Source organism: Passer domesticus, chromosome 1, assembly GCF_036417665.1.
Source record: "Passer domesticus isolate bPasDom1 chromosome 1, bPasDom1.hap1, whole genome shotgun sequence".
NCBI lineage: Eukaryota > Metazoa > Chordata > Aves > Passeriformes > Passeridae > Passer > Passer domesticus.
The window spans coordinates 76,946,553-76,973,800 of NC_087474.1; the positions used below are offsets into that span (position 1 = coordinate 76,946,553).

The following is a 27,248-nucleotide window of genomic DNA, read 5'->3' on the forward strand; positions in this document are numbered from 1 at the left end:
CGACCTCAATGAGTCTGTGATTCCCGGGCACAGCTCCCGAGCACAACCGCACATAGCAGGGCCCCCCTGCGTTTAGCGACCGGGCAGAGCTCGGCCCCAGCCCCGGCGCAGCCCCGCCCTCAGGCCGCCCTCTCCGCGGCCATGGAGGCGGCGATCCATGCCCGGGGCGGGGTTTGCCGTCTCCTCCCCCTCCCGCCTTCCTTTCCCCTGGTTATGGCGTCCCCGGCCCTGACCTTCGTCCGGAGGCTGTGCTGGCGGCTGCCCTGCGGGACGAGGTGGGTGCGATCGCTCCGGGGCTGCCCGGCGGGGCCCCTCGCGGCGCGGGCCGGCAGCGGCGGGCGCGGGGTGTCGGTGCCGGGCCGGGCAGCCGCAGCTGCCTCCCGGCGGGGCTCGGCGTGCCAGCGGTGCTGCCCTGCCCGTGCCGCTGCCTGAGCCGGGCTGGCCGGCCCCGGCCTCAGTGCACCGGGCCGGGCGCCGCTCTCGTCCCAAAAACGGGGAAATCGCTTTGTGCTAAAGGCCGTACCAACCGCCTTGAAGTGTTTGGACACAGCGTGGAAGTGGGAAATCTGTGTTTGGTGCTTTCCTGAGGCGAACATTTCACCACCGGAAAAATAGTTGGTTAGGCTGGGGTTGCGGTGTCCGAAAGCGTACTGAAGTGTGTAAGAAGAGTGTGTGTGTTTGGGCCTTTTCTTGCTTTCTATGTTTTATTTTATAGATCATGTAATTATAAATGGCTTGGGTTAGAAGGGACCTTAAAGTTAATCTAATTCCAACTCTTGTGCCAGGGACAGGGACACCTTCCACTGGACCAGGTTAATCAGACCCATCCAGCCTGGCCTTGACAGAACCAAGCTTAATTGTGTGTCCAGCTAATTAGGCCTCCTTGCTAAGACTGTTCTGGCTTTCCAGATAACCATGCAGTATCTTCTACACCTTTATTTATTACATGTTGCCTTTAAGCTGTTTCCAAATAAAGTGTCAGGTGCAGGAGCATGCACTGCAGCAGCTCTACACCTTCAGAGTTAGCTGGGCAGTGGAAAGCAGAAGGGATGGCTTGAGTTGCAATAATACTTGGAATTGTGTGATACACATTTTTATTGAAAATGGCTATATTGGAAATTTCACTATGAAGTGTCTTGTATATGAATAAGAATCACAAAGTATGCCAATTCATAGAATTTCCTCTTAATAGCTTAATACTCAAGAAAAAGCAAGGTATGTTAAGTATACTTGGTAAACAAGTTCCTAACTAGAGTAGTGAAGCAGACATTGTCATACCAATAGATTTAAAGATGTGTGATACTCTGAATTGGTTACAACATTCAGGTTTGACTGGTATAATGCATACTTTCATAAATGAAATGCTTTTACTCAAGTATCCAAGAATGTCTGTTAGGCATGAGCACTTCTTAACCAGAAGACTGTAAGACATTTGTGCATTAAATTGTAATTTTTTTTCACCCAAAGCTTTGTAAGAACTTCTTTGAAGTAAGTACGTACGTGAACATCATAAGACAGAGGAAGAAACAAAGAGAATTGTGTGACTTCTGCCCTCATTTCAAAAAAAGAACCCTCTGGGCAAGCTAAATAATATTAATTTAATGTAGCTAAGTTGCTACAGTGAGAGTGAGGGAAAGCAGTTTTAAATTGGAAAAATACATAAAAGACTGGCCTGCTGATCATCATTAGGCTGGTGGAGTCAGATGTATTTGAAACGGCAAGATTCTATCTGAGACAGCAGTTCATAAATCAGTATTAATAATGGGTTCATGTTTTTAGTATTTAATCAGATATAATAAAGAAAAATAGTGCAATTTTTATAATACTGGAGCACCAGAAAGGTGAGCCTTATTTTCTGTCGTAGCAGTATGCAGGCAGAATTTTATCGAAGACACTGGCAATATTGCTGTGCCAGTGAATTTAGGAAGCATTTTTTGCAGTCTAAACTTGGAAAAAAAGACTTGGAACACTGAAAGAGAAAGACTTGTACAAATATAAAGGCAAAATGCAGGAATTGCTCTTGCTTTATTTTGGTTTGTTTTTCTGAGCAAGACATTTGTAATTCTTTCATACATGGAACTGTGAGTTCCACAGGCTCTTCTTGTGCTGCCCTGTTGCAATTCATAGTATTTCAAGTTTAAAATCATCTGAGGAGGGGGGATGCTGACATGAATGCACATTCAGAAGAGTCTTACTGGGGCTGTATGCATTTGGCAGTCTTTGCACTCAGATCTTTGAGGTTGGGACCCCACAGCACCGCTGCTGTGAAGCCATAGCTGCACTTAGGGCAGGTCAGACCAGTGGGCTTGCTGCTGGGAAACCTCCATCTGTGCTGTCCTTGTTTTGGGGGTTTCCTTTGGGCTAGTTGTAGTGCGATCCCAGCGCTGAATGCCTGTCAGTGGCTGAGGGACATCTCCCAGTTTTATGTAGTTTAAAAGGGATCTGACTTGTATGTGCCAAGCACAACCTGGGGGCGTGGAGTTGGCAGCAGTGCAGAGACTTTCTCCAAGAGCTCTGTCCTGGTCAAACCCAGGCAGCAACATAGTCACACCCAAACTTCCCAGTGTGTTCCTTGGTATTTCAGCAACTTTAAAGGAGGTCAGATCTTGTTGAAGACCAATTTCCCATGAGATATTTTATTTCTCAGAAAAGCCTTTTTCATAGGAGCACTATTAAATGCTAGTCTTTAAGTAAAGTGAATTGAAAGCCAGTTAATTTTCTCCTACCCTGTTGGCATCTCCTTGCTTCTGTAGCCCTGTTGGCCTCTCCCTGTGCCTGGAATACTTCCTCCTCACTGTAAATCTCCACTACACTATCTGGTTTTCAGCTTGGAAGGCAACAGTCTTACGAGTTCAAGTTCACTTCCATCTGTCCCTTGAGAAGCATTCCAAATCTCTTCTTGGCATCTGCTTATCATCTCATGACAAGACATCTGGATGCTTACAGCCCACCCACGTGGCAGGAGTTCAGGTGTTCCACCACAATGCACAACAGTCCTTATTCAGTCTCTGCAGCCTTTTTGTACTTCTGCCTGGGAGTCCTGCTCCCTGAATTGCTTACTCTTTACTTGGTAGTGCAGTTGAATTTGTTAGTAATCATTTCAAGCACCCGTTAATAGATTTATGACAAATCAGGACATGGTAACCATTCCATCTTTTCCTTTCCCTCTCTCTGACTGCAGACCTACAGACCCACAGAAAAGAGATATGTCTCTTTTCTGCCTTGCTTTCCACAAAGCCAGTGGGATATAAAGTCCTGGGTCTTTAGGGCCCAGAGGCTTTGCTTTGCCATGAAACTGCTCTTATAAGGAAGTTGCTCCACTGAGGGCTGAGAAAGAACTGATCTCTTGCAGCTGAGACTATTTCTTGTCTCATCAAATGATTGTGCTCAGGAGCCTCCTTCTTAGGAGCCGTTCGGTATTCTAGGTCATTCCCTGAAAAAGTTTCTTGATTGCTGTTAATGATGTATCACCTGCATCACAGGTTTGTGTTTGGTTCTTTTTAATATGTGAGGAGCATGTAAATACATTTTTCCACTGCTACAGACATGCAATAAAGTTTCCTGCATTTGAGGAGAACTGTGGATGCCAGTACACCCAGAGGACATGTAAGCCTTGCCTTGTGGAAAACATCTTTGAGGCTGCTGCCATCCTGGAGGTGACCAGAAAGTCTGGTCCCCTTTTCTGTTCTGTTTCTTTTTTCCAGGTTTGGCCATGAGAACGTAACTGACCTCAGAGAGAGTCTGCCTTGTATCCCTGGTAGGAAATGTCTAGTCCTTTCTGTCAATCCTATTCAGATAGTTGTGGTTAGGTATGGACATATAAATTTTAGGAGCTTTGTTCTGATGTTCTCATACTGGCTGAGCAAAAAGGGCACTATTGCCTCTTCACTCCCTTTCCCCACCACCGGGCCCTATTTCTGTATTGTAGCAGCTTTCCTTTTATTTCCTAATGTCCGCTGACATCCCTAATCCAAGTCCCTTTGCAAGGAGTAAGACTGGATTTTTGCAGTGTTGCTATCAAGTAATAAATCAGACTATATCCATAAAACCCTGTTTGCAAACACTCCTGAGTCTCCTGGGGGTCTGTACCAAAACCTCTGGTGCTGGCAGTAGAAGTTGCTTTTATGCCTGAAACTTTTCCCCAGATGTAGGTGAGTGGGGTCTTGTCTCCCTCCTGATCTCAGCGAGGTGTAGGCAGCAGATGTCCTACAGCCTCCCAAACACCTGCCTGCCAACTTCCCCTCTCACTAGCAGTTGAATGGGAATGCATCCTGGCTCACTGACATGGGAAATGTGTTCACATACAAGGGTTGTGTCTTAGGCACAAAACACAGACCCTGATCCTACACCAGGAAAGCCCTATGGAGTATGTTTTTTACTCCCTGATGCTGTCTTACACAGGCTCTTGCATTTTGGTTTCTCTCTCTCTGAGTTGTGCCTCTTGGTGCTGTGTTTCAGGCTGCACTAGTGAGCCTTACTCAGCTCTTTGCTTTTCCCTATCAACCAACATTTTTTCTGTGACAGATTTCCATCTATCAGCTCTTCTTGGCTTGTGCGTGATTCTGTATTACTCTGGTACTCTGCTCTGCTCCTCCTGCTCAAGATAACCATACTTATCTTTGCAAACTTCCTTTTGGTAAATCAGATCTGTAGTTATAGTTGGTGTTTGTGATCTGAGTTACGTGGATTACAGACCCTTGCCTGGCTACCAGAAAAGCAAGCAAAGAATATACGTGCCTTGATTTTAAACCTATTTTTTCCCTAAGCTTAGTCTTTTCTGTCTTGGTGCAAGTCAATAGGAAGTTTAGAGAGCTCATCATACTTTTCTTACCTTTCAAGTAGAAATTTTTTTTGTTTGTTTTATATATTAAAGAAACCACCTTGTTTCATTTCTTGAAGTCTTGTGCCATTTGACTTTTGCAGTAAGTTTTTGCAAAATACTGGTAAAATCAGCTTCCCCTAGCATTTTTAAGATAACTTTAAGAGTCTTTTAGAAAGTTTCTTCATACCACCAATGGATCTTGAATTTCTCTTTTTCTTTAAGGGCCAGGTTTCTGAAACATAGCCATTGGAATAAACTAATCCACTGTGTTTTGAATATTGGGTTTAAACAAGTCAAAGGAATGAACAACTAAATCTCTTAATGGGAGGCTTTCTCTGCAAATACTTATGTTAATTGCAGGGGTTACTACATCTTGTTTGCTCATGCTGGTTTACCAATGCAACTTAAAAGACAAAAGGTAGTGGTGAGGTGATTTGATTTCTTTTTCCAGAAAAGTGTCTTAGTAAACTTCTGTCCTTATGTAAGCGTGATCTTAAACTGTCTTGGATGGAAATACACACAGCAGTTAAAATCAACAAAATGTGTCCCAGAGCAGCAAGCTGTATGTAGTTGAGCTGGATTTCACAGTTCTTAGCTAATATCAAGCCAAGGTGTCTGGAAAGCCTGAGGATGGATTGTTGTGGAACACCGCTTTCTGAACAATCCCAGTTCTCTGGGACTCTCTTCATACGTGAGATGCTCCGTCTTTGTGGTTCTTTTCTCGTCTCTTTCCAGTATGACCATAATTCTTATACTATGGAACAAAGGACTGGATGCAGTAATCCAGGTGTGGCCTCACCAGTCTTGAGTAGAAGAGATTCCATTCTTAATTATGTATAAAAATTATTTATTGAGGATTAGAAATATTGTGTTCTATGGATTCTTTGCTGATTCTTTGGCCCTCCGAAGAGGGGGGTTACTGTTTTTTTGGTATGGTGTTCTGATAATATTTTTTCTGGCATAAGGTCTGGTGTAAAAGTTATTTAGCTTATAGAATGGCCAACAATTCTTGAATAAATTGGTCCTTAAAGCTAACCATTAAACAGGGTAAATTTTAAATTTCAAATATGGTGTCATTTCATACCATGATACACATGCTTGTAAAATTCTTACAGCTTCAAACATGTCAGTATAGTCAGCCTGTTTCTGAAACAAAAGAGTGTTTGGTTTTGTGTTGATTTTCTTAATTGCCAGTACAAAGCCAGATGAAACACACATATTCAGAGGAAGAACTTCCAAATTATATGGATTGTCTGTCTCTTTCCCAGACCAGTAACTCTTCATGCTCTCTACAATGATAGCAGAAGCCAGTTTGACTCTGCCTGTGTTACATCCCCACTTAGAACTGGCACAATTCAATACAGTCCCCTGACCTCTTTCTTGGGAGCTGCTGCTTTAGGTGCAGCCTTCTAAATGCTATAATTTCAGCTTTTTACACTGTCTTAGTAAGACATGACATGAAGTCCCTTGGTATGTGTGTAATTTCCATTTCAGATTATCTGATGTTTGTTGAATAAATCGCCCCAGGTCTTTAAAGACAACCTGTTGGTCTGTTTGATTGTGGGTGCTGGAAATACTGACAAAACCAAGAACAGTGTGCTACTTTGTGTTTAGACCTAAAGTGTTTAATTCTAAGCTGTCTGAAAGAGATCTGGATTTGAGCAGGATAAGCCATTGGCAAATGCTGCTTTGTTACTGTTTTGTTCAGTATTCTTTTTGTCCACCCTTATTCTATCTAGGTGTCATGGATTCAGGAGAGAAAGTAAGCCTCAGACAAAATTTTTGTTTCACTGATTCAGCTGCACTGTGAGGAGTGTCAGTGGGTGTTCTGATGTGGGTGGAAGCTGCAGGAGCTGGTTGTATCATTGTCAAGAAACCTACCTGTGTTGGCCATAAGCCATTAATATTAAGGTATACATTTTCTTGCTCTCCATACAGCCAGCAAGATTTGTCCCCGCAAGTCAAATCAAAATGGCATTTTCCTTTCTCCATTGATTTGGAGTATTTGTTCATAACTTTTTGTTAAGTCATCTTAGATAATGATGTGTAAGGAATGTATTTGAGTTTGCTGCTCTCCAAATGCTGCAATAAACTCTCAGTGATTCTCAGCAAATGTCACATGTATGAGTATTACAGCTCTATATTTTTTTTGCTAACATTCTTATTTTTAACTTTGAAGTGTGTTTCTGTCTGTAAATCTTCCTGCTTTTAGAGATGTCTTACATGGACTGAGCATATACAGGAGGTTCTCTCATTATTTAGTCATTCATCATGTCCAGTCAACTTAAATCTGTTGGAAAGAGAGAGTTCTTGTGGAGATTTCAGGAGATGATCCTAGTGTCCCTCTTAGCAGCTGTGATGAGGGCATAAATAAAATAAAACAAAACTGTTCATGTATAGAGCACAAAGATCAGATCACTTCATATCTCAGTGAATGGTAATCTAGAGCCTTCATTCTTAGCTATTCTTTAATATTGAAAAAGAAACTATCAAGCACAGCTGAGTTGCTTGCACTAAACAACAGTGATTCAGCACTTCAATTTGCCAACAGACACATAATTATCCTCTAGTTTTTATATGTCAGAACAGTGTAGGAGTGTAAAATAATAAAAGCTGATAAGGATTTATACACCAAACTTGTGTTTAGAACAACTCTTGAAACATTCTAATATAAAGGGGAAAATAATTTGGCTTACATTTCTTTCTGTTTGTTAATGTAGCAGTAAGTAAATTGTTTTTAGAGTATTTGAACTGATGTTTTCTACTGTTAAGATACATTGGAAATACGAACACTAGAAACATTCTTATTGCCTAAGAGCAATAAATTTTGGTTACTCCATAACTAAATATAGTTATGTGATCTAGTGGGGTACTACCAGGGACTATGCTGATGGAACATCAAGGGATAGTTGTTTCCTTACATCTTGAGAGATGGAGTTCTGTCTACTGAGTCATCAACTCCTTCATGGTGTCACCAAGGTTAATAAAACTTGGTATTTCCCCAAATGAACCAAATGCATTGATTTTTAGACAATAACTTTGATGCTGATAAGACCCTATGGATGGAACAAAGACTGTGAGCACATGTGCAGAACTCTGAGCAAATGGAAGAACATTGTAACCAGCAACTATTAAGCTAATTTATTAATTGCTTTTAACAGGTTTGTTCTAACATGCTGTGGTCAGATCTGTTGTTATCTCAACCCTTTGTGTCCCACATTGGGCATCAAAAAGGACTGTGGTGGTTTAACCCCAGCTGGAGTACCATGCACCCCCTCTCTCACCACGTCCCTTCTCCAAGTGCTTACTCCACATTTCCCAGTATAAGAGCAGATACTTGAAAGGACAGACCTAGAAATAAAAACGTGGAGCAATTTACCTTTATTAGTGAAAAAAATTGTCAAACTGATGTTTCTTTTAATATTATACACAACTCCTGTTTGTAAGAAAATCTGTCAGTGCAACTTAAAGGAAGAGGGCTGAGCAGCAGCAGGCATCATTGATTTGATAGGCACACATGATAAAGTAATTCAATAGCAAGAAAAGAAAAAAAATCTGAAAAGAGTATATGGTGAGAGGTGTGTATAATTAAATGATCTGAATGACTTTGGGAACAGCATAAACAAAGAAGGGTTTTTTTTTTTTCTACAGCCAGAAGAAACTACAAAGGATGTATCTGTAGATTTACCATCTGCACTCTCCATAGCTCTCCTTTATTTTTCCAACAGCAAAAGAGCAATGAATGTTCCAAACATGCCAGAAGATCTCAGTTTGCTTTAGCATTTTCAGGTGCCTCTTTTTTCCAGCTCAGGTCTAGGTGGTGTGTATGGGGAGAATAACTGGAGATGTGGCAGAAATGAGCCCACTCCACTTTAAGCAGTATGGAGAAAGCTCTAATAGTGCTGTATAAGTGCTCGGACTATGTAAAAAATTTATGAGTCCTTAATGTTACATTATTATCTGTTTGGTTTCAGTAGAATATAATGAATGGCATGATGAATGATAACTTGGGGAACCTGTAGATTAAAATTTTCTAAAAATTTCTATGTTAACAGCATAGACAATAGCTTCCTCTTGTCAGCAAAATAAAGTGAAGTGCAACCTTAAATTTACTGTGTGCCGAAAATACTGCAAGTGAATATGGAAAATGATAAATATTATTTTCCTGGTTACCAAGGAAGCATGGTACTGCTAATGCTTTGCTCATTGTCATAATTATTTGGTATTTAAACTTTCTTTTTAAAAATCTTGTTAGAGATTCTGATATGAAGGCTTAGTGGGGGAATGAGAGAAGTTGGTGTGTCAGGTCAGACTTTAGTCATTCTTTTTCAGATGGTTCACTCATTTTTTCATAGTTACAGTTTAAATACAGGTTTCTATGTCCCTCACACTCCTCATTTCCTAACAGTTGCTACAATATTCAGTGGTGATAAACTTTCCCAGCAGCTCTGCTCCTGAGCCCTGTGATGTAGCTGAACTAATGATCCGAGGTTGCTATTCCATCTCCAGATCCCTATTCCCCTCTGGGGAGAAAAATCAGGAAAATTTTAAGGGAGGATCAAAGTGAGAGAAATGCTGCTGAAAGAAGCGGAATGAAGCCTGAAACTGTTTGGAGTGGTACTGTCCAGGCACCAGCAGGCAAGGACTGCCCCAGTGACCTTGGCAGGGAGCATGTGTGGTTCCTCGCTGTGGATGGATGTGTCCCCACAGCAGGACAGGGAGCAAGGAGGTCTGATTTGGTTGCTGTCCTCCTGCGTGACTTCACAGCAGTCTCTAAGAGCAGCACTGGCACCTGCAAATCAGGTGTGGGTTGGGCTGGGAAATGTGTGCTGTCTCTTCTTTGCAGGGATTCAGGAGAGGCATGCAGTCAGAACTTATTTTAGGTTACAACCAAACACTGAGCACCTTGAGGTTTGTGGGAATTGATTGCTTTGTGTCATAACTAAAATAAAAAAACAAACAAAACAAAACCAACAAAAACCAACCCATGTAACTCTTTAAACAGCACCAGCAGACCAGTATTTCGTGTAATTTTCTCTTGAGATGGAAAGAAATAGTGAATAGAGCAGAAACAGTGCCACTTTATGGTTCTGCAAAACTGTGTGTGGGAAATGGCAAGGGGTGGTTGCCTCGCCCTTTACTGTTCTGCATGAGGAAAGTGTGGAAAGAGCAATGGAAAAAAATAACAGCACCTTGAGATCATGGCAAAGAAGGGATGTTGTACACATGATCTGAAGTATTGCATGCAATGGACAAAAGATGTTGCAGGATTCATCCAAGTGATAGTTTAATGTGCTTCTTGCTTCTAACACTTCCTGTTCTTTTTCTTGCTTGTCTCTCTGAAGCTACTTAAAGTAATGTAAAAAGAGTGTTTTCCATTTCTGTCAGGAGTTTTAAACCCATGTGTATCTAGCACCACCCACTGCTTTTAATCCTAATAGGATTTTTAACTGCTTTTCTATGTGCTTTATTTCCCCAGGATCTACTAATGTTTAAAAGAAAACTTGTACTAAGTAAATGGAAGATAGATTTCAGGTATATCTATCCCTTTCTTCTGCTAAGTGTGTCTGATGTTTCCTATGCAGAGAGATCTTTTGACTTCTGTTTAATCTTTATGAGCAAACTGCTGAGTTGCTTTAAAAGTCAGAAAGTGAGCAGTCAGTATTTTACAAAATGTTGGCATTTAACTCTCCTAAAGTCCTTATGCAAGGGACAGAACTAAACAGAAGTGAGAGCCTGCCTTTAACAGGCTCTGCAATCTTTTTGTGAATAATATAAACAGTGAGAAATTACTTTCAGTGTAACTGCAGTCATAAATTTAAGAGACATTTGAATGTTTATTGCAATAAGGGACATTTAAGTGAGCAGGTAGAGTGAATAGAATGAATGATGAGCCTCCAAGGTATCCTGAATGACTGAATGGCAGCAAAGAGATGTCTGAACCATGGGAATAAATACAAAATGGTTGTCAACCTGCATGTTTCAGGTTCAGACAGTGATGCTCAGGATTTATTTCTTTTTTCAGAGTATACAACTTGCGAAGTCCCCAGTGACTGGTCTTGCAGGAGAGCACAGGCGTTTGTCATGGACTCTGACTGCACTGTCAAGTTGTGACTCATCTTCCTTCTGTCTCTCTGGTGGGAGCTGGCTTTTTACCCAGCTGGGGGAGGTTGCCCAGCCCTCACCACTCTTCTGTGGGTGCCTCTGCAGTGAAGGTAATCTGTAGCAGTGGGGCAGTGGCAGCTAACTAGGCTCTGGGTGCAGGGCAATAAACAGGAAGCTTTGTGAAGGAAATGATTTCTCTTTGTTGCAGTGACTAGATGAGAAAGAGAAATACAGAGGGGTTTTTGGTTGTCTTTCATAGGCTTCTTTTTCTGCTTGGATTAAAAGCCTGTATGTCGGGTTCCAGGCTCTGTGCCTGCCTTGCGTGGTTTCCGCAAAGTCTTGTGTGGCTGCTGAAGTGCGGCATGGATTTGCTCAGTGAGTGACTAGGAAGGACTCGGTGTCACAGCAAGGGAGCAGCAGATGGAGAGAGCAAGCTGTTGCACACTGTACTGCAGCAGCCTCTCCTGATCCTCTGTCCTTGGGACTGTGGCATGGCAGCTCTGGGCAGTGACAGAGGTGGCAGTGCTGCTGTGCATGCTGAGAGGTGTCATCTCCTCACTCTGGGTGATCTACTTGGGATTGAGGGGCTTTCTTACTTCTTGCTGTTTGTGTGTGCCTCTGAAGAATGAAGTCCTGCCCAAGAGGAATGAATTGTGAAATAAATTGATATTTCCTTTGTGTTTTCATCCTTTGTTGTTATTTTAATAGAGAAATCATAGTAATCAGCTTAGCCTTAGTGTGTTGAGAATTGATGAGCATCTCTGATGTGTAGGAAATGTCTGTGGAGATCAGAAGGTGGAAGGAATGGGGTGAATCATCAATGTCCTGCAGAGAACTGAGCTACAAGCAGCAAGGGAGAATGAAAGATAAAAGGCCTTTTCTTTTAAACAGACTTTAATAAACACCTAGGTTGCACAATTTCCTATTACAAATCAGTAGGTAAGGAGGAAAAGAAGAATGAAAGATGAAGTATTTGAAGTGGATAGATAACAATTTTACCCAAACATTTAACTAAGAAGCAAAAAGTGAATATAACCAAACAGCAAAGTTCTTCTGAGCCTGAACTTACTGAAAAATCATTCCACTTTTCCCCAGCCAAACTTTTTTGGTTCACCTAACTGTTTTCTCATCATCTTCTAACTTCTCTACTTTGCATCCTTAATAGGGAAGAGAACTGTGACCTGCTAAATGCAAAGAAACTCAAACCAAAGCAACCTTAACCATACATATGTGTATTCATTCCTTCAGACCAGCTGCTATGGCATCCTCCTCTCCCCAGCTACTCATCCTCAACATTTGTTAATTTATGATCATTATCAAGTTGTATATAAAAGAGATTCTTAAAGCCTTTTTATGATACTGACCACAGCCAGGCTAGAGTAAAATCCAGATTGTCAAACATGGTGTAAAGCCAAATCTCCATTTTTAAACATCGGATCTACCCCAGTCACTTCCTAGACTGACAAGAAAATTTGTAGCAGATACACAGATCATCTTGGGGATAGTAGCATTCCAGTAATTCCAAAGATAGCTAGCAAAATTGAAGGGAAAAAAAGCCAAACCAAACCAAACAACTACTCTTCCAGCACTCTCATTTTTTCTTCCTGTTAATGTGGCTTTAAAAACATATTTGGGAATAAGAACTGAAAGTGTCATGTTCTGGGACTCCAGGAGAGAGATGCAGTGTTGAAAATCTTGTGTCTGTATCCATTTAGGTGCACTTTTTCCCGTTGAAGGTATTTTTTTGATGCTGGAAATAAAGTCCACAAGTTGGCTAAATAACCTCCTGGCTGTTTAAGGGATGAAGTTGTTAAACTCTGTCAGAGTCTCCTGAACACACCAGTTTGAATGCTGGTTACAGTGAGAGTTGTTTACCCCGTGTTTGTCCGGGTGCACTGCTATCTCAATAAAGGCTTACAGCTGATCAGTTTAAGTAAAAGGACTTTCTGTTCCTGCAGCCTTTTCTGATAGCTTGTTCTATTTTGTGTTGTTCAGATAGATTTCTTGCTACTGGCATAAAGTTTTGAAGCAAATTTTGAAATTCTTTTACTTTGAAAGAAGTTCTGTGTAAAAGAAAAAATATTCTTTCCATGTCTGTCATTCAAACTTGGTATTTCCAAAATATCAGAACTTTGATTTTATTAACAAAGAAGAGCTGTAATAGGACATAAAAGCAGTAGGTCTTACAAATATTTTTGCAAGACATCATCTAGCTACATACATTTAAAGAGAAATAAAATTAATGGGGAACAGTTCACATTCTTCATGCTTTTTGCCTGCAACTTTTAGGCTTTCAGCAGAAAATAAATTTTCTTTAGGAAATAAGAGCAATGAAGATATTTTTGAGATAGGCAATAGAACATCTTTTACATTCTCATTAGATGTGTATAAAAAGGGAGAATTTACATGATTTTTAAATTATTGTCCTGGAACTGAAATATTAACATTACATTGATTAAACATTCTGTCAGTTTCCATTTGAGATATTCATTAATTTTTCAAATGAGACTGATTATAAAATCTATCATATATGATGTTCTAACATGACAGGTATGTCTGTAAGTTAGAACAGGGAAAGTTGGGCCTTTTATCTTTTTACTAGAATAGAGAAGAAAGGTTCATACATAAACTGCAAATATTTTAAAAATAGTAAAAATGCTTAATTATATTGCAATTTAACAAAAAAAAAAAAAAAAAAGCTGTGACAACATGCTTTTGCCCTCTTGAAATAAATCAAAATTGTAAGACTTCTTGGCTTTTGAGTCCAAACTTTATTGAAGAAAAACCTGCTTTTATGAAGTATTATAGAATTGGGTTAGGTTTGCTACTTTTGGGGGAGGTTTTGATGGACCTGCCTTTTTCTGGTGGGAAGTTGTTCTCCCAGAATATTTTGACTGCCTTTCTTTTTCTCAAGTGTCTACAAGCTGGTTTACTTACAGTCCTTTTCCAAAGTACATATTGAAATTAGTCTTCACTTGTGCTGCCCTGAAAGGAGAAGCAGACTTTCAAATTCAAATGTTTCTAACTAGAAGCACACACACTTGAAAAGATCATGAAGAGCAGCCAGGCTGCATACTCATCTTAATTAATGGACGTACAAAGCTGCTAATCATAGAACCATTTAGGTTGGAAAGGGCCTTTTGGGATCATCAAGTCCATTAACCCAGTACTGCTAAGTCCAGCACTAAACCATGTCGCCAGATAGACACATCTTTTAAATACCTCCTGGCTCCACCCCTTCCCTGGGCAGTCTCTTCCAATGCCTGACCACCCATCTGGATATTAAGAGGATTTTCTTTGCCAATCTAAACTTGCACTGGTGCAACTTGAAGCTGTTCCCTCTCATCCTGTCAGATGTTACTTGTGAGAAAAGACCAACTCCCACCCAGCTACACCTCCCTTCCAGGCAGTTGAGAGTGACAGGGTCCCTCTGAGCATCCTTTCCTCCAGGCTAAAAAATCCCAGCTCCCTCAGTTGCTCCTCATAGGATTTGTGCCCCAGACCTCTTGCCAGCTTTGTTCCCTTCTTTGGACACATTCCAGCACCAAAATGTGTGTCTTATAGTGAAGGACCCAGAACCGAATGCATTATTCAAGGTGCTGAGTACAAGGGAATGAGATTTAAATAATTAATAAAAATTAATACTTTCCAAAAGTTAATTATATTGCAGCAAAAGCAAACTTCTAAAGCAGCTTTCTTGTGACTTGTAATATCTTTCTTCTTCTTCTTGTTTTGATTAGTGTTATATGTAATGTTTCACGGTTACTTTAAATGTCTTAAAAAGCAGTGTATTTGTTTCTCTTCTAGTCTTTCACAAAAATCAAGTAATGGGATTTTTTTTCCCCCACTTACTCCCAGGCCAACACAAGCTGTTTGCGTTCCAGCGATTCACCTGCACATGACTGCAGCCACCATGCAGGTCAGCCAGAAGGACTTCCAGAAGGCTCAAGAACAGCTGAAGCTTTTGAAAAAAGATCCTGGGAATGAAACTAAGTTGAAACTCTATGCCCTGTTTAAACAGGTAGGCATGACTTGATTTATTTTGTTTGGTAAGGAGCAGTTATAACCTGAGGGGATGGGCCTGTAAAATTAATTTAAAATACTGGCTGTACAAATCTATTGTGTGTTAGCAAGCTCTTCATTTTATGTGCTCAGATTGTTTTCTTATGTCAGCCTCTTAAAACCTAAATTCTGAGGGAAACCAAACCTGGTTTTTTCATGCTTTCAGTAGAACCTTTATTCAAAGAAATAGAGCAAAATTACATCCATTGTGTATTGCCTTCCATATAGTAATATTGATTCAGCTTTGGAAAATGGCTTATGCCTAGGAAAAAAAGAGTAGGCTGAATGCTTCCTCTTAAATTTCTTGTATCTACAGTCATCTGGGCATATAGTATAATGGTGTTGACATTTGAAAGTTGATTTCTGAGGTTTTTTCCTCTTTTTTTTAGTATGGTCATTGTAGGTTTTGTATGGGGCTTTTTGTTTGTTTATTTTCAATTCAAGGAAATGTTCCTCCACAGTTCAAGTGAAGGTTATTCTGTACCACAGCATGAAAAGAGACCTTTGCAGAAGTAACTTTATGCCCATAGCAGGGCTTGTATTGGTATTTAGTGAAGTATTTCTGGATCATGATTGACTGCAGGGTCAGTACAGGCTGTGGCTTATGTTGAGGAAGGCAATCAGTAAGTAATTGAAAAAACTTTAAGGACAGCTGATGGTTTCAGGTAGCTTTATTGATTAATAATAGTGAGCTCATAAATGCCTTCCTTCCTTCCTTCCTTCCTTCCTTCCTGCCTGCCTGCCTGCCTGCCTCTCTTTCTCACTTTTTTCCTGCCTCACACTTGAAATATTTTTTCCCAGTAGTTTATTTTTCTTCAGGAAAACTGAACATGGAATACTTCAGGGTAGCTCAGACTCTTGCAGTTCAGCGGGTCCAATGCCCTTGCTCATAGCAGGGCCAACTTTGTAGTAAGATGCAAATTAATAGTTCCTATTCAAAGGTCTCTTCACACAGGTAACAAGTCTTTAACATTCTTTATAAGTATAAAATTTTCACAGTTTTTGCAGGAGGAGAACTTAACATGCATGGGGGTTTTGGAAACCAGTCTCTGATATTGGTTAGGTGCTTCTAGAAGCCAAATACAATATTGGAAATAGCAGACACTGAAAACCTCACAGTATGTGAACTGTCAGAATACTGTCCAGCCTTCTCTCTCAGAGTTGAATTCTGTATCCTGATCAGATAAATATTCAGAACAGTCATCATCTTTTCTACCAAATCATCTGAACTTTAATCAAAGGCTTAAATAAGTCTGTTTCTCTCTCTTTTCAGGCTACTGAAGGTCCCTGCAATGCTCCAAAACCAGGTATGCTGGACTTCGTCAAGAAAGCCAAGTGGGACGCATGGAACTCTCTTGGCAATTTGTCTCAGGTGACAAAACCCATAATTTCACTTATATACGTTGTAGATTACTCTACCTTGAAGTGCCTGGTCTTTTAAGTGAGTGGATGATGACTAAAAATATTAACTGCTAGTTGAGCATCTCTGCTTCAGCCATCAAAATGTTTCCTACTGTATTCCTCAATCACTTCACTGCTTCAGTGTTTGGAGATTTTTTTTTAGTGCGTAAGCCTCGTTCTATATTATTAATGCCAGCTTGTATCTGTGTAAGAGATCTTAGGTGGTGGCTTCCAATGAGAATAGTGGCTTTTTGCATTACACAATTCTGCTCTGCTATTTAAGAAAGATGGATTGAGCTTCCAGTTCTTACAACAAAACACAGATCTCTGAATTCAGCATATTCATAACTTTGCCATTGTAAAAAGTCAGTCTCTTATGCTGTTGACTAAAAGACTAGAAAAAAATTGGTGTATTGAGAGCCTCTCTTCATTCTTTTTTTCTCAATATATCTTGATATTTTTATTAACTTCCATAACCTTTAGAGAAGTCAAGTGAAGCAAGCAGGGAGAATCAAGATGCAGAGATACATAAGCATTCCTTTTTCATGCAGGCTTTAATAAGTCTGGCTACATAGAGCTGCCATGGTTTCCTCAGCTGCTATTAAATGAAGGAAACAAGCTTTTCAAATCATCTGTGTCAGTGCTGGATTAGGCCTGCTGGAGTAGTTGTTGCTGAGCTCAGTCCAAAAGATTCTTTAATATAGAGGAGGGGTTTTGTATTTTTCTTTTTTTTTAAAGAAAACATGGTTGCATAATCTCATTAATATAAGATATTGCTCTTCTTTAGGTTTTTTGGGGTGCATTTTGATATTTTGTTTAGTTTAAGGTTTTAGGGTTATTTTTGAGATGGCCCTGCAGCTTTTAGGAGTAGTCAAGAAATACTTAAGGAAAAGAATTGGCTCCTCAAGTTAGAGTGGATAGACAATTTCTTGTGCTACTCATTATGGATTATAGAACTGTTCGAAGTATGTTACCTTTTCAAGCCAATAAGTTGTAACAACCAAGTATTTAAAATTCTTCTAAATCGCTGCTTACTTTAGAAATAGGGAGAAAGGATTCTTTAGGCTTCTGTGTGTCATGTTAGTGCTAAATAAAAACTATTGTCTTCAAGCAATTTTAAAATGCCAGAAGATCCATTTCAGTGATCTTATTTTCAGCCACACATATTCTAAAATAAAAACTCTTGTTAGAGAAATGTCTGACTGGAAAGCAGAAACAAAGGATCCATAGAAATGTATAAATGCTGGGAATATGACAAAGGTCTCTCTGGTAATCTTAATCATGGATGGGAACACTCTTCCAGCAAAATAAATGTCATCATCCCAGCATCTGTGCACTTTTATTTTGTGAATCTATTGCTGCTGCCTTTAAGGTGACCTGAAGGATGTTCTGCAGTGCTCAAATACAACATGTTCCCCTCCTCTCCCCCCATAACTGGAATATGTTATAATGGAGATTTTAATTTTCTTTTGTCCTGAAGCAGTCACCTTCCCCTCCCTCTCCACCCAGGTACCCATTTTATTAGTACTGTAACTGATTTCAATTTTAGCTTTTCGTAATCTTGTGTGTGTTGCTTTCTTCTTACTTTTTAAGGTTTTTTTCCTTTTTTTTTTTCGCCTTTGTTTTTTCTTCCCTATTTTTAAATTTCTTTTCTTTTATTACAGGATGATGCTAGACAGAAATATGCTGAACTTGTCTCAAGTCTAGTCTCTGCAGAATCTGCTAGCCAGAAGGAAAAGGCTCCTCCAGAAGAGGGCAGACACGATGGCTATGAAACATTAATAGTTACTACCAAAAACAATATCACAAAGATAATGTTTAACCGACCTGATAGGAAAAATGCCATCAACCATCAGGTAAAGAAATTAATTTGGGAGGATTAATGATTTTGTTCTTTCTGAAGAAGCTACTTTAATCTTTAAAGGGTCCTTACTACAGGTTCAACAGAACTGACTGAAGCACAGTGGTCTGACCTTTGTGAGGGATCCAACAACAACCTAAAGAATAAATATCCAGTACAAAATTAAATCTTCCAGTTAAAATTTTGCAGAGAAGGCTTTTCTGTGTCCCTTGATTTCTTTCAAACTTAATATAGGATTGTGGTCTAGACTAAATTAAAATAGCAAACTGCAGGAAGACTGGCCTGTGTTTTGGATGCAAGATTTGACTGCCGTGTTGAGTACAGCAAAGCATTTGTGCAGCCTTTGGCTCACTGCTGCTGCACGTGTTTGTGGGTGATCTTCTGTTTCCCACAGTTATCTTCATGAATAAGTCCATCCTGTTGGAAGCATCACCATCATCCTGGTTCACAACTGCAGAAATACAAGAGCAGAGTCTTCACCCCACTGCTGCTGATTCTTTAGGGTTATTTTGTCCACTGAAAATGCTGTATTGAAATTGGCTCTTTCCCATCAGTGCTTGTTTTTCCAGAGGACCTTATTTTGTCCTTTAGATTTGCACTGCAAGTTTTCAGTATTGCAAGCGTGTGTCTTTATGGTCTGAAGTACTTCACATGTAATACCAAACTTTCTGTGCATGACAAATTTTTCAGTAGTTAAAAGGATTATAGCTAATCTGTCTCTTGAGTTCCTTGTTGTCAGTGTCAATCTCATTTTTACATTCTTGTGCAGCATCACATTTGTACTTTGTTGATTTTCCTTTTATGCAGATGTACAGAGAAATCATCAAAGCGCTTGAAGAAGCTGGAAAAAATGACTCCACCATAGCAGTTATTACTGGTATGTTTTATATTATACCAAGGTACAGTAGTGACATGAAATACCTACCTGTGTTTAGACTAAGGTAAAATTAAGTGAGGAAATCCTTTCCTCTGTTTTCCAAAGTGTTTTGGCAAATTTTCTTTAAGCTGGTGTTTTAAATTCTCAAGCAAGCTTGCTGTTACATCAAAACATCTTTCTCACCTGAGAAGATGGATATGGAATACTCCTAAAGGCTTTATTACTTTTGAGTTGCTGCCTGTCTAGCAACAGAAAAGTGTCTTTTTAGGAAATTAGCCAAAACTTGAGTTTTGGCTGGCAGCTAAGTAGTGTGAATTCAAGGTGAATTTGGGCTAGAACCTGTTTACTCTGAGGTAATTCCTTGCAAATTCTTCTCCACTGTCTGTTTTACCAACACCTGGTTCCCATTCCCAGGATGCTGGATTTCCTTTCTGTAGCAATGACTATGCACCACAGCTCTTACAAGATAAGAAAGGCAATTCACACAACTGAAGCTAGAAAGTCTAACACATTATGTAGCTGTGAGTCAACAGCAAACACCTCTGCAAACCTTCCTGTTCCTTTTCACACAGTGAATAAGAGCACTGTAGTGTGAAGTAGGTCCCATCCTGTGAATGTCCTCATGAAATATAGGGTGATTTAGGCAATTGAGTCATGCAGTAGTCAGCTTTTAAATGCTTCTTGGTTTTTTTGATGGTGCTTCAAATTGACTTATACATTGAATACCAGCTTATCTGTTTCTTACTGAAGAATCCATCTTCCAGTACAGTGATGTCAGTGCAGTGCTGTCAGTCTTATCCTTAGGCACTGCTGTGCCTTTTTCTAAATAGATCATAAAAATGTGAAACTCTACCATATATTAAATAGGTTATTCTGTCTCATTTTGATTTCTTCATCAGTTTGAAGGTGGGTGAAGGGAGTTGCATCAACTTACATTTCCATTGTCCTGTTTAAAAAAAAAAGTTTCTCACATATAATTGTTTGAATGGTTGCAAATTAACAGAAAAAATCCCTAAGGAAGTGTGCAGGGAAACAAATAAAATTTTTTTTTCCATCTGACAGTTACAGAAAAAAAAATTAATTTTCCCCATCAAATATTTCACAGCTAGCATTCTTTGGCTTTTACTGATTTTTTTTTTCAACAAATTGACAGTCAAAACATGTATTTAAACCCTAGATGTTCTTTAAGATACTGTGTATATTTTCAGAAAATCCCACTAATTACTTAATGTTATTAGACACTCAGGATGAAATTATTTTGCAAATGTGATATGTGAAAGCTTCTCTTCTCTTTCCTACTCAGAAACCATTGGTGCATTTACTCCTATGTGTTCTCTGCAGGAAATGGAGACTACTACAGTAGTGGAAATGATCTGAATAATTTCACTAATGTCCAGCCTGGTGAAATGGAGAAGATGGCAAAAGATGGAGCAGTATTACTCAAGTAGAACATCTCTGTTTCATATGTACATAAGTTACTGTAATGGGAAAAAATATAATTTGTAGGCATTGTTAGAAAACAAGAGCAGAGACCCAGATTCATCTGTTTAGGTGACTCTATCTAAGGGCTCACCATGTTCATAAACACAAAGATTGTGTGGGAGGAAGTGGTATTAGTTGTATGAAATAGATTAATATTAGAAGTCTTTTTAAGTACAGTGATGCTAAAGACTTGATTTCCTTGTTTAGACCCCAAAGTACATTCAGGTAAAATGACAAAAATATTATTTTAACTGTATAGGAAAAAATCATGGGGTTTTTGATATCCAGTAGTGTTTAACTAGCAGGACTTGCCAGAAGACCTTCACTGGCCAACTTCTTTGAACAGAGACAGGTGTGATGAGCTTGTTCAAAACTGCCCAGTAATTCTGAGGTCTTGGTTCTGCCTTTAAGTTTTAATTTACCTGTTAAATGAATTTATTTTCTAAGGCCAAGTAGATCTGGGATATCATCTCACATAAGGGTCTGCTTTTTTTTCCCCTTACTTCAGCAGATTTTGTCTTCTCTTTTACTTCTGTATGTGATAGTTGCATCTGAGAGATGCTTGCAAATTGGATTGTTTCCTTAGGCACTTACAGTTGGTGAAAAAGTGAAAATACGCAGAAAATCAGTGGTTTTGGTTTATGTTTTAAAGATGAACTGCAAGTAAAGTACTCAGCTTTGCAGCTTTTACTTAGGTGAGCTGTCTGTGGATCACAGCTGCCCCTCAAAGTGATAATGATGCAGCGTGAGCCTGTTGTGAAGACGTTATACTCAGTGGTATTGGGAGTGTTCCGCCTGTGGTGTTTTGTAGGGTGTTCAGCACAAATGCAGGGTCTCGTGTGCTTGATGGTCTTTAGCCTTGCTCTTGTGAGAAGCCTGATGTTTGTTGGGCTGTTACTATTACACAGGCACAGTGCTTCACTGCAGCCAATGCACAGAGATGCCAGAGAAATGGAGTTCTTACAACACTGTTCTCTTCTGGAAAATGTTTCATTTTCAGAATGCATTTTGCACCTCTTGGATGGAGAAGCAGCTGTCAGATGAAACAAAATGCTGTTTCTCAAATGTGTGCAGAAGAGCACTAGGGAATTCTGTGTTGAAGTAGCACCACAGTGTTGGTGCCTGTTGGGGCTCCACTGCAGAGCAGAGTCTGTGAAGGGAATTGCTATCTCATGGGTGGAGTTGGGATGGATGTGTTAGACAGAGGGCTCTTGTCAGTGCACTGTATTCAGCAACTGTAGCTGAAGAGGAAAACACTTCTGTAACTTGATCACAGGAACTAGGAAAGCTCTGCTGACATGTACATGTTTGATTCTTAGTTGGTAAGGAAAAGCAGCTGTTTCAAATAGTTCTTATTTTGTCATAATTCATTTCTGAAAGGCTCAAAACCCATACATTACATAGTTTCCATCTAGCTCATGGGTTTTGTTATGCAGTGTCTAATTACGTGTTTTGTAATTTGTTTATATTGGATGAAAAACACTTGAGGTGTGTCTCTTACATCTTGCATCTTCTGTTTTCCCTTCTCTCTAGAGAGTTTGTGGCTCATTTTATTGATTTTCCTAAACCACTGATTGCAGTGGTAAATGGCCCAGCTATTGGAATCTGTGTAACAGTGCTTGCTTTGTGTGACGTTGTTTATGCTTCTGACAGGGTAAGTATATTACATGGCTTATCCCAAGACAGTCTTAAAGCCTCTTTCTGTATTAAATACTATTTGATTTGGGGTAATCTGAAAGAAAAGAACACTTCAGAAAAGTCTGAAGGCTTTGTATATGACATCAAGGAACAGCTAGCTATATTAAAAACCAGCACAGGGGTGCATCAGCCAGTGGTTAATATGCATGGAATTTCCCATGCTGTAGTTATACTTATCAAGTTACTGACTCCAGCTTAGAGGCTCTTTTCTAAGAGCCCCTCTTCTAAGCTGGTGTGAAATGATGTTTGTAAGGCCCTTTTTAGGTGTGAAAGGTGGAACAGCAGTTTGTTATGGAATGGAAGTTCAGGAACTGGCTGAAGTAATTAATTACAGATCACTGATGACTGTGTTCCTCCTGACATATGCTTGTATAATATGCATGATTTATGCAGTCAATTATAGCCCATAGATCTCTTTTTTACTAGAAAAATGTTGGCTTCTCCCTCTTTCACCCCTCTCATCTGATCTTTTTTTACTACAGGGTGAACCTATTTTTCCTTGTTTCTCATTTTAAAGAACAGTCTATATTCATCCTCCCTTGGAATAACCTTAGCTCTCTGCATGATTATATCAGTGTACTTAGCCTATTAAATAGATCTCAGTTTTACCTTTTCCATGTTTTGAGCTGAACAGCTGCCATTTGTTCAGCTTTTCCTCATGTGGCCTGCAGTCACATCCCTCAAAACTCCTTCCAATTGCTCTGAGTCTGTTTAAGCATAGTGGTACAAGCCAGACACATCACTCCAACTTGTGTCTTACTGAACATGAAATGGAGCAGAAGAACTTCTCCACATTCTGCAGGCTGTATTTCTCATTTGACATCCCACTGTGTTATTTGGTTTACATACTTGTGATCTGATCTAACACCTGGATCCCTTACTTCAAAGTTGCCAGTAAAACAGTTTTCCCTGTTGCGTATCACATGCTACATACCAAATTATTCCCAACAAACTTTAACTTGTTCATCAGTAGTATCTTATTACTCATACCTCTCAATTTTATAAAGAGTATTGGAAGTCTAGTCACTTGGCCTCAACGCATAATCTCCTTATAGCCATGAGTTAGCATAGATTTAGTTAAAGTTTAATCCAAATACACATGAAATGTCTTGTCCTGTTAATATTATCCTTCTTTCTTTAATGGCTTGAAATTCATACTTTAACTTCCTTTTACTTTGTATATATAATCATTGACAAATGCATCTTATTTTTGCCTTGTGTTTTTTCTAAATCTCTGCATGATTTTATTAGTTGCATACTTATTATCTGACGTAGTTTTCACTTTCTGTATATTTGTGTTTAAAGTCCATGGCAAGCTCATTATTTAGAGTCTGCTAGTACCTTCCTACCTGCACTGGGACAGCTTTTGCTTGAACCCTTGGTAAGAGTTCTTAGAGGATTTCTGTAGGATCTAACCTAGCCTTTCACTTAGATTATCCTTTGTGACAATTTTCCTATTACCTTCAAGTTTATTGAAGCCTTCTCAAAGTTGATTGTTCTCTGTTCTAACAGACTGTTCACTGTTCAGTTCTAACTTGTAATTATGGTATTATTTTGTATGACTCCTTGCTGCATTTCTGGCACAGGCTCTTTTTTAGATTTGCTTAACATTTGGTGAAAAAAGATTCAGTGACTTGAATTTTTCAGGAGAAGAATAAACTTGGTATGCCTTCAGAAGGGCAAAAGTGGTTTTTGCCTCATAAGTTATTTGGAATATGTATTTCATAACATTTAAGGCAAATGTGCCTTAATGAACATCCTTTCTGTAAAGAATTTGCACTTAACCTTTAGTTTCTTTAAGTGCTATATTCCATTAATGTAACCTCATCAATAGGGTTGTTGGATGTGGAAATGGAGTTATACAAAGTTGGCTCTGGGGTGCATTGAGAGGATGAAGCAGAGTTACCAGATGGTATTTGAAGGCTATTATGGCAATAGTTCAGCTGTGTTTGGTGAACTCTGTCTCAGTAGAAGATTTAAAATGAAAATGAAGTCCTAGTACTGCAATTCCGTGGTCTGATCTAAGGTTTCCTTTATTTTGTTCTCTTTTTTTTTTCCAGGCTACATTTCACAGCCCATTTAGTCAACTTGGGCAGAGCCCAGAAGGATGTTCCTCTTACCTGTTCCCAAAAATTATGGGCTTGGCCAAGGTAAGAATATCTGCACCACCTGTGGGATCATCTGACCTTTGTGTGTTGGTATCCTCTGACTGTGACAGCAAGTGTGGTCTTCTGTCCATATTCTTAATTTCTCTGTCTATTCTAGAAACAAGGAAACTAATTTATAGTAAAAAGAAAAAAAAAAAAAGGAACAAAAACCTGAAAAATTAAGAGACAGCAGAATCTTTTTCTTTTTTTTTTCTCAGAACAGCATAATGCCTTTTTGCTTCTTTTTGCTATCCCACAGAAAAAAATTGGGTAGTTTTAAATACTTATCTTATATTTCATGCATTAATATAATGTATTTTTTTGAGCAGGGTTTAAATCTATAAAGAGCAGAGCAAGTGCTTCATAGACATCCAAGTACCAAGAGTAGTCTGTTCAGTGAGACACAGCCTGCCAGTACATGTTCTAGAAATCTTGGAATCACTGCAAAAGTGAACAAACACATTTATGACGAGGTAATTTCAGATTGCAACCTTGGAGCTCTGCTCAAAAAGACATGTACAGTCCTAGTGAACAGTAGGAACTGTAGGCCAGTCCCTAGTGATGAAGCCCAGGGGTTGATTCTGGGTGTGAAACTTGCTTAACCTCTTCTTTGTGGCCTGGATGATGGGACTGAGTAAGGCCTGCTCAAGCAGGGCCTTTGAAGTAGACAGTATCTGGAGGTTCCTTAATAATTACAATAATAATAATAATAATTATAATCTATTCTGTGTTCTTTTCAGAGGGCAGATATTAACAAGCAAGAGAGTAAAATGAATTGATGTGGAAGCATGCAGCTTCTCTGTCAGATAAATCAAGTCTTGTGTCTTGTTGAATCACACTTTATTTTTTCTTATATAGGCAAGTGAGATGTTGCTTTTCAATAAAAAGCTGACTGCAGCAGAAGCCTGTGCCCAGGGACTTGTGACTGAAGTCTTCCCTGACACCAGTTTTCAGAAGGAAGTTTGGGCGAGATTAGAAGCTTATGCAAGCCTCCCAAAAAATGTCAGTATTTTTAATTTTTCTCCACCTTGTAAGCCTGTAGCATTCCCAGTTCTTCTGCCAGACCTATCCTGTCACTTGGTTTCACTTCATCCTTAATCAAAATAATGAGGCTCAATATATTTTCCTTCAAGCAGATCTGTCCCTCTGCTGCTGGGAATCATATCCTTCTTTTCTACTTTGTCTGCATCTAAGACAGAGCACTGTCCACAGAGATGCAGTGGCTGAAAAGCCTTACAAATTATCTGATTAATCCACCTGTGCAGTGCCTCTGAGTGCTTTGGGTGGCTTCTTTTAGGTTTTTTATTTTGGCAGTAGTTTACATTTAAGAATTTTACCACTGGTTCTGCAGTATTATTATAGTGTGTGCACTCTGAGTACTCAAGATGACACTGAGTGGCTTTAATTTTTGCTGAGCTCAGTGTTCCTGCTCCCTAGTTTAGGATTTACAAGACTACTGAAGTCATGGTGGTCTTGTGTTTCCTTGGACAGGAGGAGACAGCTGTGCCAGCTGCTGATAAAGTGGGTGGCATTTGACAGTGCAGACAGTTTAATGGGTTGTTTCTTTTGCCCATCTACCCTGATTATCAGCATTTATGGGACTGCTGGTTTGCTTCCTATGAGCCTTCTCCACCTTATTAGCAGTCTGGGGAATTAAACGCAATAAGTACTTCTAGCAAAAAGGTTGACTAAAAGCTGAGAGATTGTTGCTAGTGCAGTTGGGTTAAGATTCCAATGTGGGTTTTGTATTATTTCCTGAAGCACTAAAGTACAGAAAAGAAAACTTGCTTTCCTAATTTTCCTTCTCTTTCTCCTTCAGTCCTTGGCAGTGTCCAAGCAGCTGTTACGAAGTATGGAGAAGGAGAAGCTCCATGCAGTCAACAGTAGAGAGTGTGAAGTGCTGACGGAGAGGTGGTTGTCTGATGAGTGTGTAAATGCTATTGCCAGCTTCTTCCAGAAGAAATCAAAACTCTGACCTTCACCAGTAGAGTAATTCACCATCTGGCAGTAGCCTAATCTGCCCTTATCATTAATAAACTTCCTCTTCAAATAGTAATTCTTATACCTTTTCATATGGTGTATCTGTGTTCTGAGTACTAGGTTAAACCTGGTTCCCAAAATTAATACACTGTTATGTGCCTTGGATCCATTATGGATGTTGGGGAAAAAGCTTCATTATTCTGTAGGCATCAGTGATGTTTCTGAATAATACTAAAGCAGATTGTCTTCTAAAGGAAGCAAGAGATTCTATAGCACTCTATCTCTCTTTTGATAACTCTTCAATAAATATCTTATTAATTATTCTTTTTATTTGTCTGGGGGAAATGAAACACTGTATTAATGAAAAAATAAATAGAAATATTTAATTACTGTTGTGGTGATTCTTATTCTTTCTGTGAAACATCCTGAGTGAGAGGGCAAGTAGTTCCTGGGAGCCCTGTTAATGTAATAATCTTATAAAAAAGCATTCACTTGACTTCACATTCAACTCAAAAGATGTTTGTTTTGAGCTTTGTGAGTCTAATCCCCAATGTATTTTTCCATTAATTGCTTCATATGACTCCTTTCCTGTGGGAAAGTGTGATGTGTTTGCTTTCCTTGTGGGAAAATGCAGCCTGGGACAACCTGTTGATGGATGAAACAGCAGAAACAGGGATGCCTTGATCAGTAGATGCCAGCATGACTCTTACAGCAATGGGTGATAAACCACTGCTCTCTGTGAGTAATGACAGTAAATCAACATTACTTCTAGGGAATGGAACTCCTATGTGGTGTTGGTTAACTTTTGGAAAA

The 27,248-nt window shown here is 39.4% G+C and overlaps 1 protein-coding gene across 3 annotated transcripts; it reads left to right on the forward strand.

Moving 5' to 3' along the window:
- Window positions 1-119: 119 nt before the first annotated feature.
- ECI2 (enoyl-CoA delta isomerase 2) lies at window positions 120-26,825 on the forward strand. Of its 3 annotated transcripts, XM_064425851.1 has the most exons (12): window positions 175-275; window positions 10,302-10,357; window positions 10,848-11,037; window positions 14,786-14,948; window positions 16,263-16,361; window positions 18,055-18,246; window positions 19,059-19,128; window positions 20,470-20,572; window positions 22,144-22,264; window positions 24,369-24,458; window positions 25,314-25,457; window positions 26,275-26,825. In XM_064425851.1, exons 4-12 carry the CDS (start codon window positions 14,826-14,828, stop codon window positions 26,428-26,430), a joined length of 1,098 nt encoding a protein of 365 aa, XP_064281921.1. In that variant the 5' UTR covers window positions 175-275; window positions 10,302-10,357; window positions 10,848-11,037; window positions 14,786-14,825; the 3' UTR covers window positions 26,431-26,825. The 3 variants fall into 3 exon arrangements, with proteins under 3 accessions (XP_064281913.1, XP_064281928.1, XP_064281921.1); XM_064425858.1 differs by lacking the exon at window positions 10,302-10,357 and having other exon boundaries at window positions 136-275; XM_064425843.1 differs by lacking the exons at window positions 10,302-10,357; window positions 10,848-11,037 and having other exon boundaries at window positions 120-275.
- Window positions 26,826-27,248: the final 423 nt, after the last annotated feature.

Excerpts from the sequence above, each read along its gene's own strand:
- ECI2 (XM_064425843.1), top strand. The coding sequence starts at position 142 with ATGGAGGCGGCGATCCATGCCCGGGGCGGGGTTTGCCGTCTCCTCCCC. Across the intron at positions 16,362-18,054 it reads CTCTTGGCAATTTGTCTCAG|GATGATGCTAGACAGAAATA; the intron begins GTGACAAAACCC and ends CTTTTATTACAG. Across the intron at positions 18,247-19,058 it reads AAAATGCCATCAACCATCAG|ATGTACAGAGAAATCATCAA; the intron begins GTAAAGAAATTA and ends CCTTTTATGCAG.